Source organism: Alligator sinensis, unplaced genomic scaffold (genome assembly GCF_000455745.1).
Source record: "Alligator sinensis unplaced genomic scaffold, ASM45574v1 scaffold872_2, whole genome shotgun sequence".
In the NCBI taxonomy this organism is placed as follows: Eukaryota; Metazoa; Chordata; order Crocodylia; family Alligatoridae; genus Alligator; species Alligator sinensis.
In genome coordinates this window covers 1,212,844-1,227,891 of record NW_005842132.1, presented here as the reverse complement: position 1 = coordinate 1,227,891, position 15,048 = coordinate 1,212,844, and the positions used below count along the sequence as shown (strand labels likewise).

The window sequence follows — 15,048 nt, the reverse complement described above, 5'->3', positions numbered from 1 at the left end:
TCTCATCAAGATAAGCTCTAAATCAGCCCATGCATGTGTCTCATTCCAGGCCTATGGAGCTGTCAGCCAGAGGACTATATTATGGTAGATTATACCCAAGTGCCTCTTTACCTTGGATATTTGTACTGAATGCCTTTGTGCCTTGACTCAGACCTCTGCCAAAACAGTCTGAAGGAGCTAGAGCAAGACCCCACTCCATTGCATTGAGTAGCCTCTTTCTTTCTTGCTCAAGCTCCCTCCTCATATTTACTACATCGGTCCCAATCAACAGTCCTAGCCTTCTCTGCCCCTCAACCCCCTAGCTTTCAATGGCTTTATAAGGAGCTGCAGGTACTCAGCACAATTGTAAATATGGGCCATACCAATGATTCAAGCATGGAATAAGACTGACCTACGTGCTCTAGGACCAGCCTCAGATTTCATGAACCATCCTCTAGGACTCCTGATATTTCAGAGTGGTGTGCAGCAGGGCTGAGTGTAAGACCGCTACATTCAAGCATGCTGTAATACCATCACCTACCTGACCTGCCCCAAAGCCCGGGGGCCCTTATCTCTGATGCAGCCATACCTCCTTGGCCAAAAACAATCAAGAAATGAAATTGCAGGTGAAAACTAATTAGCGAGGAACATGCTGTCCAGCCATAAAACACTTAAGGGAATGAAAGGGCTTGATTGTTATTCTTATCAGGATTGTTATTCTTATCAGGATCATTTCCAACATGCACAAGAGGAGGGGAAGCATTACACAGCCAGAAGCAATTATGTATTTAGAGCAGGGGTCAGCAACATTTTTGGCTGGAGTGCCAAGATCATCCCAACCTCCACCCACACCTTGACTTGGCGAGCCAGAGATGGGGGAGCCACAAGGGCCCCAATCCTCGTTGCTGGCACTGGCTGCATGCATGCGCCTAGGCGGACAGTGGGGAAGGAGCCAGAGTTGCGTTGCTCCGGACCCCACAGCTGCCACAGCCACAGAACTCGTGCCAAGGCTGTGGAGCTCCATGCAGCCACTTGCAGCCTCCCCGGGCTCTGGGCAGCTGCTGGGAGAAGCTGCCCAGAGTCTGGGTCGGTTTTGGTTTGCCAAGGAAAATGGCTTTGCATTGCCGATCCCCGATTTAGAACATAGATGAGCGGGCTGCTCCTCGCCGGTTTTATCCAAGACTGCCAATAAGACAGCAAGATTATATGCGACACAACTTCAGGCTTCAGCCAAATCCAGCAATGCTCTCAGCGAGGCACAGTGGCATTTCTCCCATTCCCTCTTCCCCACCCCACACCCTTCTCTTTTAGCTTGAGAGGAGATTTGGAAGTACCTGATTTTCATACCACACAGGCCCAACCTGGAAGCCAGCTTGCGCCAGTCATTCCCACTGATGCTGTTTGGCTCCAGCAACATCTGCAACTGCTCAAAGAGTTCCCGGGGCATTCTGGAAGAGGGGGGGACACCAGCATTACTCAGTCCAAACCGGCTACTGATGTTCCAAAGAACATGGTGGCCCTGCTGCCCAGTGCTCTGCCTCTTCTGCAGCCCACCCTCTGCCTGTATAGCTCTGGTTTGCCAAGGACTTATCAGCCACCACACTGCTTTCAGGCAGAAGGGGTGCATTCACTCAGTCTGCTACCTGGACAAAAGGGATGTGGACCACTGCCTCGGAGATGGAAGATACACCGCCTTCCATAATCAATAGGAATCGCTTCATGCGTCAGTTATCTGCATGGCGCTGGAGTGCAGGTTTCTCCTAGTCTGAATTCCTGGGATTTAGGACTTCTGCTGGAGTTTACTCCCCAGCTGTGCCAGTCACCTTGGTAAAGGGGATGAACAAATAGGCAGACAGCATGGACAGCTCTCCCAGTTCCTCTAATCCCCGGGCACAGTGTAGGAGCCCTCACTAAGGAAGCTCTGTGCAAGAGCTGCTGCGGAGAGCTAGCTGGGAGGAGCTCACTACTGCAGTGCCTGCCACCCCAGAAGCAGGGCAGGAAGACCTTGTGAGATGAGACTACCTCCCACCTACAGCTAGATGCCCATTACAAACCACCTCTCTTTAACAGACCCACCACTCACCTGTTGCAAAGAGGGGAAGAGGAGATTCGGGTCATCTGTGACCCATTTTCTGGGGCTTGAAATCTCAAGATTTCCATATACTTCTTCTCCAGGCCCTGCAGGCAGAGGACAGATATAGGCAGAGTAAGAGTCATTTCCCCAAACTGTGTCCACCTACACCATGCCCTCAAGGAATAGCCTTCATAGGGCTGGGTCACACTTTGCTGCACAACCCCGGTACTGGGTCAATGGAGAGCCTGATTCTGATCTTATGCAGGTGTAAATCAGGACCAACTGCTGCGGTCAGAAATGTTACAACAGAGGCAAGAAGATCCCAGGGGGTTCATAGGCAAAAGACCAAGCCAGTATGCAGTTGGGAGGGGGTGTCAGACCAGTCTGGCAACATCCAATTAGAGAGTCAAGGCTAGAAACAAGTGAGTATCAGCATTTGGGTGTGTGGTTGTACTTGTTGATGCTACCTGCACTCATGCAAGAAAAGGACCCACCCCTCACTATTACACACCCAGAGAAGGGGGACAGCTGGTGTGAACTGCCATAGCTCCATTGCCTTAGGAAAAGGCATGTTAATTTAGTCCATCTGTAAGCCTGGGCCTCTGGAGCTATCAACTCTTCACCTGTGCTAGCTGCAGGTCTGTCCTCCCCCTACAGGGCCCTTTGCAGCAAGTCTTTGTGCTGTTCTAGATAGGGAGTGAGGTTTAATTGCTCAGACGGGTGGAGAGCTCAGTGTTTCTGTATACTTTTTCAGGAGTAAGGTAGCCATTGGGTCTGGGAAAGAGCTACCTTCTCCCTAAGAGCAGTCTGTGTTAGGGTGGATGAATGGCCTAGTTAGCTCATGGGCTGGGGAAGAGAAGGCAGCTTCCTTGCTCTGTCTGAAAATCCATGCTGACTGGAGGTACATTATTAACCCACAGCCTGCCCTCTCTCATCCCTCAATATCCACATGGGTTTTATGGTTTGGGAGTCTTGAAAGATGTGGGGTGCCTGGTTTTATTTGCTACCCCAGGACCCCGTGAGCATGACTGAAGCCATGTATAACTTGTGATAAGGGTAAAACTGCCTTGCCAGAAAGTGGAACAAACCCCATCACCCTCTATGTTAGTGATGAATCCTTTTTCTGCAGCAAGTGGAAAAGACAGTCCTCTCTCCTAGTGGAGCTCATCCAGGCTCCCCTTACAGGAAGCAGTCAGCTTCCCCAACTTCACTGGAGTTGTGTAGGTGATAAGGGGGTCACAGCCGTGGAGGAAGCTATGGGATCTCACTGAATTCAGTGTCCCCTGGTTCCCACCTTCTATCAATACCTTGATCACACAGTGGCCAAACTGGTACTTGGGAATCGTTATGGTGAAACCCATGTGAGATCCGAGTGTATTCCCCATCCCGCTATCTCATCCCAAGTGGCTAATTTAGCTGACACATACAATCTATACACAAACACTCATTCTATACATAAACCCTGCCCCTGTTTAATCTCTTTGCCCAGCTGATGGTTAAACTTTAACAAAAGGTAAATGGCTCTGATAAACCAGCCAGCTGCTCTTGTAATCCACCAGGACTCCTGCGGGGCGGGGCGGTATTGCTCATTAAAATTACCAACAAAAAATAAGGGTAAATCATTTTAAAGCTTCTTTTTTGATCATTTACTTACACTTGGCCCTGGACCAGAATTTGGGACCCTGGAACCATTGCATATTAAGCAGTTTAAATCCAGACTGAGGCTCTCTGACCAGTTCCTTGCCTCCCTAAAGGACAGTCTCAGACTCTGGATCTGAGCTGCCCTGAGCTTGGAGGAGATCCAGATCCATGCTACTGCTGCTCAGAGTTTCTCTCATGGGAAATGGCCTCCTTTGTGTGTCATAAGTGTTTTCTGAGAGAGAAAAGGCTGAACCACGGTTCTGGCTGGCATAGAGGGATGGAAGGATTAAGAAGTGACCTCAAGCTCTTGCCTCCCACACAATAAAATCCATCCTGGTCCTCAGCATGTCATGACTGGGGAATGCACTCAAGGCCAAACACAAAAAGATACACAAGTGCAAGCTCCTATTTAGGTACCTTTTTTGGATCTGGTCCTCAATACCAGAGAACACCACAGATTGGTATAGACCCATATTTCCACCTTGATGCTACAGTGATGCATGCATTACCATTGCATGTATTAGATTAAGTAGTTAGATAAGCTAAATAGGGTATGTATGTACAGGTGTTTGGCAGATATTCACATACCTAAGATGCCAATGGACTAATCTACCAGGTAGCCTTAAGTAGGGTAAAGAGACAGATTAGGTAGCCAGGTTTAATTGATAATCAGGTAGCTAGATTGAGCAGGGAGATTGCTACTCAGGCAGAAGTGCAGGACTCACGCTCTGGTAGGTGTGCATTGTCACAATGATTTCACCACTAGGCACAGCCCCTTCTTCATTCTGAATAGTTCAAAGGGAAATTAAAAAAGAGTTGTGAAGAAAGCAGGTCTGAGAAAATGAATTCTCCTCTCCATAAACCCCCAGCTCAGCATTAATGCTCCTCGGGACAAAGAAGAGAATTAGGAACCTGTTTTTCCTTTCTCTTGTGCAACAAGTATTTGTGCTCTATCCTTCTGCAATGCCTTTCCTCCTATTGGCATTCATTAACTGTCCCTTGCAAGCCCCCAGGACAGTGCCCCAGGAAAGTGGGCATTTATTGGCCCCATTTTGAAGATGGTGAAATGGAGGCACAGAGAGGGGAACAAATTATAAGAATATAAATCAGTCTCTTGTTCTAACAACTGCCAAGACCCCTGGAGGTAGGGAGTGAACTCGGGGGGGAGCAGCAACTCCTGTTTTAACCACTACCATGCTCCTTGGAGGGATTTTTAAAATCACATAGTAAGTTCTGAGCAATGAACAGATAGGGCCATTTGCACAGACATAGCAAGGGGGCTACCTGCTTCCTCCGGAAACAGAAGGAACGAAACGGGCATCTTCCATGCCAGATGTGGAGGTGGGGGACAACCTGGCAGCTACTGTCATCCACGTTTTCCCAACCTGCAGGGGGTGAAATGGTTCCAGTGAAGCTCTGAATGGCAGTAGTGGCCTCACACTGAGGTACACCTCCCTGTTATTTAATTACCCTGCAGATTTCTGTACTTCTTGCATCAAAGCACCAAGACATGACAGTGAGATTCCTGACTAAAGAGGAGAGATCCTCTGCAAACAGCTAGCATTCCCTATAGCCTCAAGATAGTGGAAACTAGTGCAACCCTGCTGACTTCAGTGGATCTGTGCTGGTTTATACCAGTAGAGCCTGTAGCTCTAAAAATCTCTCCTTTGCCACAGCTCCGTGTACAACGTGGTAGAAATTTTCTTCTCTTTGGTTGTTCGAAAGATCTATTGCAGACCATGGAAGAGACATCTCTAGGGCATGACACCTCCTGACATTCATGTTTAGGCACTGTCACAACAGGTCCAAGTCAACAGGGTTTTTGCTAGTTAGTTATCAGGGAGCAAAACAGGAGCTGGCAGGATATTATTTTTATTTAATTGCTAATAAGAACAAACAACTCCTGGAGCTTTAGCCACATTTTCTTTGCTCAGTCCCTGTAGTTGTAGCACCTGCCTTGAAAACTCCTGGCCTTTCATAAAATCCAGCACAGAGCCAGTGTGGCAATTTTCTTGCCTTGGAGGACACATGCCCAGAGGCAAATATTATCAGTCTATTAGTCTTTGTTATCTCTGGGTGTGCTGGCACAAATGGATTGAAATAAATGGGCTTTTAGCTAAAAGGAAATATGTATGACTGGATTTCTCAATGATTCCCACTAAACACCTCCCGCATTTCCTATAGTAAAAGGGCTTTATGATAGAACTGGAAGGACAGCTCATAACAAGTTATTTATTAGGCCAATCTTCCTCTTCATGAATCATCCACGAGGAAGTCATTTTTTCTCCAATTTATTCATCACTCCAAATCCATTCTCCCAACCATCTCTCATTAATCCCTGCTGGGGAGCATTTTGAACCCAGAACATTGGACTGGATACAAGGGCCATGCAATCGGTTCTTCCTTCAGGACTGGATGTGCATAACTTGTTGTGTCAGATGGCAGGAGTGAATAGCTCTGTAAAGCTATGAGGCTTGAACCTGATGCTCTAGATCGAAAACAGCAGACAGCAATCATGTCTGAGTTAGGCGGGTTGGGTTAGGCAGGCTACCTTTGCATTCCCTCTCCGCAAGGATTCCCTAATATTTGCTTGTAATCAGCTTTCCATGAACATCCCTGCCAGCTGACCAGTTCGTTAGAAAAGAACATTTGAGGGGAGTGAATGGGTGTCAGTCCTGGAAAAGCATGTTCATGTAGTAACAGAGAGAAACAATTCTGGAACTGTGTTGGTGGTATCTGCCCAGCTCTGTTCAGTATGACTGGGTTTCTTCCTGTCCCTGAAAGATGGGACAAATCAAGCACTTTCTACCTAGATAAAAGCCCTGCACTGACGGGACCGATTCTGCATTCACCATTTCATCCTGCTGATCTCAGCACAACCGTTTCTGATTTGCAGTGCAGAACCAGGGTCAAGGTCTAGACAAAGGAAAAGGAAGGAGGTCTGGATGGCCTAGGGCTTGTATAACAACCTGACTGCTGCTCTAAGGCACACCAGCACAATCCTGCTAACTCCATTAGTATGAACAGAACATGGCCCTTCATCTCTAGATCACTAGTTAAAATCCAGCCCGGGTGCAGCCACTGCTCTTACCATCCGAGAGGTACTTGAGAGCCAGGCACATATCCTTGGTCCTGCCAGTGAAATCGAAGATCTGGACTGGGCCACAGAGGCCTCCTCGAAAGGGCTGTTCATTGGTAACTGCCCACTGCAGGGCACAGGGTGTGTTGTTGAGGAAGTATATGCGGATTTGGAAGTGAGTCTGGTCAGCAGCTAGTGGGGAGCAGAAGATGGCCAGCTGCAGCCACTTCCGAGCCTCCACGTTCCATGGAGCTTCGAGGACACAGGTGTAGAGGCTGTGGGGGATCCAGACAGCAGGAGAAAGGGCAGATGGACAGAAGGGTTAAAACATGGACTGGAAGGATCCTACTTTGCACCAATAAAGGGTGGAATCAGAGAAGGTCCTGGGAATTGGGCCCATGGGCCACAGGAGTGGACACCACTGTCTGTGGAGAGGGAGGGAGGAATCCTGTAGGGGGAAGAGGGAACAAGGAAAATCTCTATCTGGAGGTGGCAGAAGTTGAGTCCCAGGAGCAAAGTTCTACAGCTGGGAACCTCAAAGCCTCTGAGAGCCAAGTGCTCCAGTGTGCATGTGATACAGGGTGGGGATCACATCTACACAGGGTTATCTTCCCCTTCAGGTCTTGCAGTCTGCGGGGAGCATAGTCTCAGGAGCCTATTGGCCAGGCAGCGAGTCATTACAGGCTGGCACATGGCGGAGACTTCCTTATTGCTCTAAAAGGACTGGGAACTAGTCCTGATTTCAGAGAGCTACAGTGAGACACAAAGATCTAATCAAGAAGCCTCCTTTACACAGGTACTGAGGGCAAGAGGAGCAGGGGGGCACTTAACAGCTCTCAGCCCAGCCATCTATTTAACTGCTTGACAATGGATTTAAGTGCCCACCTTTAGGCAATCACTTGGGAAGTGGTGCCTTAAATGACTCACCCGAGGTCACAAAGCGAGTCAGTGCCAGAGCTGGGGAATAGAGCCCAGGCACCCTGATGCCCAGTTCATCTTGGGACATACTGCTTCCCAGCTGCTCACACAGCTCGCAAGACTCTGGCTGACTCAGGGTTTCAAGTGCTAGGACATGAAGCAGATGTAAAACACACTAACCTGAAGTGTGAGAGCTGTATCTGGCACTCGTCCCTAGTGGTTCTTGCCTTGAGCTCCTCTCTGTCCTGGACGGGGCACCAAACCTTAGCACTGAGGAGGTCGGTGTTGCTAGTATAAGCCCTTGCCTGAGTCGCACTCCCTGCACAGTGCTTGAACACTAGCTGACACGGCTTCTGGAACACCGAACCATGGGGCCCACAGTACACAACAGGGCTGATGAGGGCCTGTGAGCTGGACAGCGGGGGAGAATCCGACAGGTCCCAGATGAGCACCAAAGAGACCTTCTTTGTCTGTCCCAGTGCTACTGCCCCTGCAATCATAATGAGCAAGGCTGAATGTTAGTCTCACACAGACCTGCTCCAGCTCTTTCTATGGTGATTTCCCATCCCATCCCCCCCCTTCCCCACCCCCAATTCCTCTAATCTTATGCATCACATAAGATTACCCAGGGGGACACGACAAAGTGCCGGATGAGTGTGTTGTGACTTGCTCAGTGCCCATCCCCAACTCTGGGTCCATTAGGAAGGACCATCTCTCATAGGAAGGTTACAAGAGCTATTGCATCACTCAGCTGACTACCACTAGAGGAAAGACAGTCCTTCCTTCATAACAGTCCTTCAGGAGACCTAGGATGGGTCCACAGCACAATGAAGGTAAGACTGCAGCACAAGGAGAAGCACCTGAGGTCTCTCCAATGTGGCTAGCATTGGTAACCATACTGGGGAAGGTGCAGTGGCATAGAGCTTAGTGTGGGCTGTACCTCCCATCAGGGACTAGGTACATACTGGGGTTACTAGCTTGGTTTCTTTACTGCTGTTACTGTCTCCAGTTTGATTAAAGTTTAACAGGGATATATCACCTCCTGACCCAGTTGCACCTTCATTGTGCTATGCAGATACAACCCCCAGTGCCTTTTGTTCTGCTCATCCACTCCTTCCCCAATCCCCTGGCAAAGAAGATGGGTTTGCAGCCTGCCCAGAAGGGTAGCCTAAGTGGGGAAGTGAATTTCAAAGCTTTGGGCCTTTTGAATAGGCTGGCTCTCAGCTCCACTCTTCCACATCAGTGTGGACTGCCTCTACTGGCTACTGACCATCCCCTTCAGACTCTGTCCCCTCAACTGTTGATGACCCCCTGCATCTTCAGCTCCACTGTTAGCATCCAAAATAAATCAGCGTTAATACATGCGAACGGCCTATCTCCTGGTACAACATGGGGTGAGAGATGGCCATAGGAAGGAAGCAAAGATAAAGGGGCTGGCAAAGATTTACCTGGTGGAATGGCTAGTGAGATGCCCATCTCCATCAGCATGAGACAATCACCCCTGTGGTCCACCTCCTTGCCTACATAGACCAGCAACTTGTTCAGCAGCTGCTTCACCACCACCCTGCCCCCAGTTGGAGTGTGCAGTTCCCGATAAAACCCCTCCACCTCCTCCAGAGTCACCATGGGGCAAGGCATGGTAGACAGCACCTCCAGGTTGGGAAGGGGCACAGGGATGGAGTCCAGCGTGCCCTGCCTGCCTCTTCGTTCCACATAGTGAAGACAGGGCAGCTGGGGGCACCATGAGTACAAGCATTTACTTAAGAGCAGGACAGAGGTGACAAAGATAGAGACCACTGTGACCCGTGTTAAAAGACTCTGCTCAAGGAATCTCTCCATGAGCCCCTGGGCACCAGCTCTGCCACTTTTCCTTCTCCCAGAACTCAGAAGTGGTTTAGACTAACAACCTCCAGTCACATCAAATCTGCCAGGATCGTAGCAAGGCAATGTACTTTGGAACAAGCTCCTTAATCATGGACTAGTAGTGCAGCCCTGTTACAAGGACTCATTTATGGAGCTCTGAATCCCCAAAGTTATCCTCATTCTATAGTGAAGTTTTCCCAGTGATTGCTTCCTTCATATCCAACAGGAAGTGGGCCAAGATGTGCCCCAAGAATGCTCTTTCATCAGGGCCAGCTAGACAACTCGTGATACCAGGACGCAGAGGAACACGTAGTCATTTAAGCCAGACGCTACCAATGTAATCCTCAAAACCCTTAAAAACACACAGCAGCAGGATGTAGAGGATGGTGATGCAGCAAGACAGTGTTGAGAGTCTTTTTTCAGTGTTAGTGATGCAAACAAAGCCCTGAGCTCTGTTCCTGATGGTACAGCTGTGTGGCTGAACAAATAACTGTTTATTACAGTCATGGATTTAAGACACAGTTTCTCTTTCTCCTTCTCTGTTAGGACAGGGCAGGGATGTATTTGTTCTGCTTTTTCTTTTCTGCTTAGCCAACCGCTAATAAATCATCTTACAGCTTCCTCCTGCAGTCCTGAAAGGAAAACAAGGTGTAATGCGTGTTGTGAGATACTGGCACTTTCTGATCTCCACATCAGCAAGCAAACAGTGTGGGACTCCTCCCATTCATCTTTCTTTGCAAACCTCTTCTTGAAAAAAAAAAAAAGAGGTCTCAGAATCTAGGCCAAACAAAACCAAATCAAAATTAAACACAATTAAAGGCCCACAGTGACGCTGTACCTCATTCACAAAAGCAGCCCAGTCGTCAAGGCAAGAAACAGCCAGACTCTGCCACAGCAAACACAGCTTTTGCCAGGAACAAATCTGTGTATTTGATGGTGAATGAAGCCCAAACAGACCCTGTCTGGAGTTTGTTTGGTCCAGGTAGACTCTGAGCTGGTGTTTAAAAGGGCTCAGGGATGCTTGGCTTGCTGTCTGCTAACACCATCGTCTCTACTAGTCACACGAATCACACAGGCATTTTAAATGCCTTCCTCTCTGGGAATTTGGCAAAAGCTTTGCAGTACATGATTGCAGAGTGACAGTCACAGTGACAAATGAAGGTCATTCACAATGTTCACTGGTGGGTTCCTTTCCACAGCCTCTTGGAAACAGCAGTTGCAATCCAGCGGGGGTAGGAGTTCAGACAGTGCTCCACTCATTTCCCTCCTCTTGATTTTTTACCTGTCACCGTCTCTAGACTCCATTGGTCCATACACACAGACACATTATTTATGTTTCACTCCATCCTGCAAGTTTCTAGTAATTTGCATCCTGCGGATTCTCAGTCATTTCTCAAACGGTCATGGAAATAAATGACGACATGTCACATGCAGCTGTTTTGTAGCTCTCTAAACTCTGTATCCTGGTGATGTCTCTTATAAGTCCTATAATTTAACTGTGGAGGATTGTAAAATAAGATCATTTAAATACTCTTCTGCAGAGGTCTCTGGCTGTGAAGGCTCCACAAGGTCTATCACTCCAAACAGTGGTGAAGCTTAAATGTTGTTATTTAGTTTTAACATGGAATGGAAAATAATAAAAGGCACTTGGAAAGTGTGCTAAGATTGGAAAACACCGAGTCCGGAGCAATCCATCTATTGTCCCCTGGAAAGCTGGAGAGTGATTCACACATTACACATCTGCTGCACATTATATAGCTGTCTGCAGAAGTCTTGAACATGCATCTGTTTGGGAGATGGTAGAGAGGGAAGCTCGCTTTAACCACCCTGTGCTCCTCTGGCTTGCATCACTGACACTGAAAAACAACAGAAGAGGAAAAGGGACCGAGTTACAATATGAAAAGCAAATGATATAGATCATAATTAGAACTGGCCTAACTTTCAGTCACAGTGAAAGATTTTCACAATTTTCATTTTTAGTGGAAAAGGTTTTTTTCTAATGAAAAAAAAAAAGATTTAAACAGTCCTGATGCAAACTGAGACACACTGGTAAATGCAGAGCCAGAATGGGTTTTGTTTCCCAGTTCTCAGGGAAGCCTGAATTAATTCACAAAGAATTAGAAAGATAGAAGAGACTTTGAGGGTCATTTGGGCCCATCTGCATACATGAATGCAGGACTGCTATTCCTAAATCATCCCTTATCCAGTCTCCTTTTGAAAGCCTCCAGTGCAGGAGACTGCACCACATCTCTGGGCAATCTGTTTCATTGCCTCACTGTTTTAATAGTGAACAAAAGGGGTGAGAACCTGGCTTCATTTGGGGTCTACAGTAAGAGAACCACTAACTTCATTTTGGGCCAGGATTTCATGCTAAGGATATGTCTGTCTACATTTATCACTGCAGTGAGTGCAGCTGGTGTGGACATGCCTAAGCTAGTTTTAAATTATCTAGCGTGGGTCCTGCTAAGCAGCATGGCAACAGCAGCATAGAGCATAGCACGAACGAGGTACAGAATTATTTAGTGAGCTTCTCCAACTGCCAAGCTACACTCGAGTCTTACAAGCCACTGGCCAGGAATGACAGCAGCATAGATATACCCTGCATTAAGAGGTGGCTCTGTTCTGAAAAGTATCAAGACAGATTTTTAGGGACTGCCAGAACATTACCTACTGAGGAGCCTGAATCAAGTGGGCTCAGTTAATACATACAAAGGCAATTTCCTTAGATTGCAGATTCCCATTCTGCAATCTTAACTGGAGTCAAACCAGGATCTTCCCCCTTCACTAGTAAAGAAGCTCTCTGCAAGCTCCACCCCAGAGCTGACTGCAGACTCCAAGGGCGCTACTGCAATCAACAGCCTCCCAGTGTATACCTGGATTGGCCTACATTTAAAGAGATTTCCTAGCATAACCGTGTCAGTCGAGGGAGGAGGCATTTCCTACTGCAGAGCACCTAACGCTAGATACCACAATATGTGCCATTTGAAAGAACAACAGAGCTGCATGATTTTTGTGGTCACCTAAACCTTGAGAAGGGTGAGGGTTTGTTATGAAAGACCTGGTGCAATACTGCTGCCTCCACTCTCTCTTCTGAAATATTTTCTTCCCGTATTTGCTTTTTACTCTGTAGAGTTTCCTGTAGCCATAAAAAAAACACATTTTCTTCATCTCTGACCGAACGTTGCCTCTCAAATGTCCTCTACAGTAGGGCTATGTGATAGCTTTTCTCTTATCAGCAGAAAAAGTGGCCAGCCATGTCACTATGAGACACTTTCCTAAGCCTTGCAAAGAATATTTGTGCTGTCCCAGAGCTTCTGAGACCAATAGAAGGACTCAAAGAGTTTAAGGAACTTCCTGCATCAGATTTTGAGACATAAGCATATCACTTTTATTCCTAAAGCCTTGACTAAGGACATTTATCCTTGTATAATTTAGGGCTTATCTGTGCTTGAAAGTTCATTCAAATTAAGTTCTGAAGCCACAACAGCCAGTCCTGATAAACCTCAAACATAAACCTGAGATGAAATATGTTTTTAAACTGATGTCGTTAAGCCAATGAAATCCCTGTGTGGCCACGCATATGCTGATTTTGCTGAAATTTGGTCCCAACTGACTTCAGGTAAATCAAGATGATCACTCAAACAAAATGGAGAGCCTGAACACAAGCCTTTGCTCTTGTCTAACTAGATCAGCCTAAATTCACACCATAGATTATTCCAGTCCAACATTCCTGCATAGACATAAGCCTATTCTTGCCACCCTGAGATGACAGGCTAAGGGTGGGTCTACACATGCTCATTTAATGTGCATTAGCTGGATTTAAGGCGCATTAAGAGTGCGTTTCTACACATGCACATCCTTAATGCACCTTAAAATGGCAATCTAAGGCTATTCATGCATAAATTTGATACCTGCTTTATGCAGGTATCAAATTTATGCATGAATAGCTAAAGCGCATTAACCAATGTGTAGACACGCTAATGCACATTCATCGGTGTGCGCCCATTGACAGGACTAACTTTAGTCCCAAAATCGGCCCACACATCCGTGTTAATGCGCATTAGCGCATCTACGTGTTTGCCAACGCAGTTTAGCTATTTGCTCAAAAATTTGATACCTGCTTTATGCATGCACATGTAGGCACGTGCCTAAATTGCCTTAATAAGTTTTAGGCAAATGCGCATTATGTTTAGGCATGTGTGAAAGCACATGTTGACATGCCCTAAGAGAAATAAAGGATTGAGCCCCCTTATGAACCTTAAAGATGGCTGCTTCAGGCAGTGTTGAAACCAAGTACATATATACAGCATGGGAGCAACAGCATAACTAAGCAGCAGTCCTAGATGCCAACTTTGTGGGACAGAAACTGCTTCTGCCTCACAATCACACTGGCAGCACAGTGACAGTTAGAAATCGCTGCTTCACCCACACGTCCTGCTGCCCCAGGTGTCTGGACTCCTTGCTGGTTTTTGCATGGGAGAGTGGTGTACGTGGGAAAGGCTGCTCTGTTGCTGGTGGTGCTGCATTTATCTGGGAACTAGAGGTCACTGGTTTCCATGATGGTCAGGAGAGCACTAGAAATCATTGAAGCTTTTCCATGTGCCAATTAAACACAAAAGCATCATAACCAGAAGCAACACAAATGGCCAGTAGCTTAAAGGTCCAGCTAATAAAGAGCAATGCCAATCTGAACCCCAAGGGCCACATCAAGGAACATATTCCCAGCAAGCTTCAAAACATGACGGCAAGCATTATTTCTGTAAGGTTGGCATGGGAATACAGCCATGGGTTCAAACACGGTGTCCCTCAAGTGCCATGTACGCAGAGACATCAGCAACCCACCCTGCTAATAACATTTTGTCTACTAGCAATCCACTCAGATGGCACTGTATTGGGAGGCTAGGTTTACAAACATGGTCCTAAATAGAGGGAATAGATTTGATTCAGTTTGTGTGCCTGGGACACAGGAGAGGCACAAAGAACAGCTTTGCTTTCTCCTATAAAAGCTGCTCTTTGGCTCATAGCTGCTCTTGTGTACACACCACCTTTCTCTCTCTCTCGTAAAATACCCAAGATCCTCGCTCCAATAGAAGTGCAATGCGAGTGCCAAAGAGATAAGGTGTGTAACTGTCCATATGCCTGCCCTTATCTCACAATAACTAAAACCTAATTGGGGTAATTACTCCGTAGAAGAGCAGAGCTAATTTTGCATGGCTTAAGTTTCACTTACTGTGGGGTAAGAGTGGGCACATGGCCTGATAAGAGTACAGAAGCTGCTCTACTTCTAAGTCACCACATGCTTTAAACCCTGTGCAATATGTTTATCTGTCTATATTCAAAAAAAAACCTTATCAGCAGGGAAGCGTTTAAAACACCCCCTGCCCCAGAAACAAAGGGTTGGATGCTCAGGTGGTTCATAGATTCATAGATGTTAGGGTCGGAAGGGACCTCAATAGATCATCGAGTCCGACCCCCTGCGTAGGCAGGAAAGAGT

The 15,048-nt window shown here is 47.1% G+C and overlaps 1 protein-coding gene across 2 annotated transcripts in view; it reads right to left on the bottom strand.

The window, feature by feature from the left end:
• UNC5CL (unc-5 family C-terminal like) overlaps positions 1-15,048 on the bottom strand; it is a 28,340-nt gene that overhangs the window by 7,046 nt on the left and 6,246 nt on the right. The window contains exons 2-9 of one of the 2 annotated variants that reach the window (XM_006025079.3): positions 10,393-11,410; positions 9,140-10,186; positions 7,872-8,181; positions 6,786-7,048; positions 4,979-5,079; positions 4,420-4,479; positions 2,063-2,157; positions 1,314-1,427 (exon numbers count right to left, since the gene is read on the bottom strand). In XM_006025079.3, coding sequence (XP_006025141.1) covers positions 1,314-1,427; positions 2,063-2,157; positions 4,420-4,479; positions 4,979-5,079; positions 6,786-7,048; positions 7,872-8,181; positions 9,140-9,530 — 1,334 coding nt within the window. In that variant the 5' untranslated portion in view covers positions 9,531-10,186; positions 10,393-11,410. Of the gene's footprint in view, positions 1-1,313; positions 1,428-2,062; positions 2,158-4,419; positions 4,480-4,978; positions 5,080-6,785; positions 7,049-7,871; positions 8,182-9,139; positions 11,411-15,048 lie in introns of both variants that reach the window. The other variant, XM_025205824.1, reaches the window with a different exon arrangement.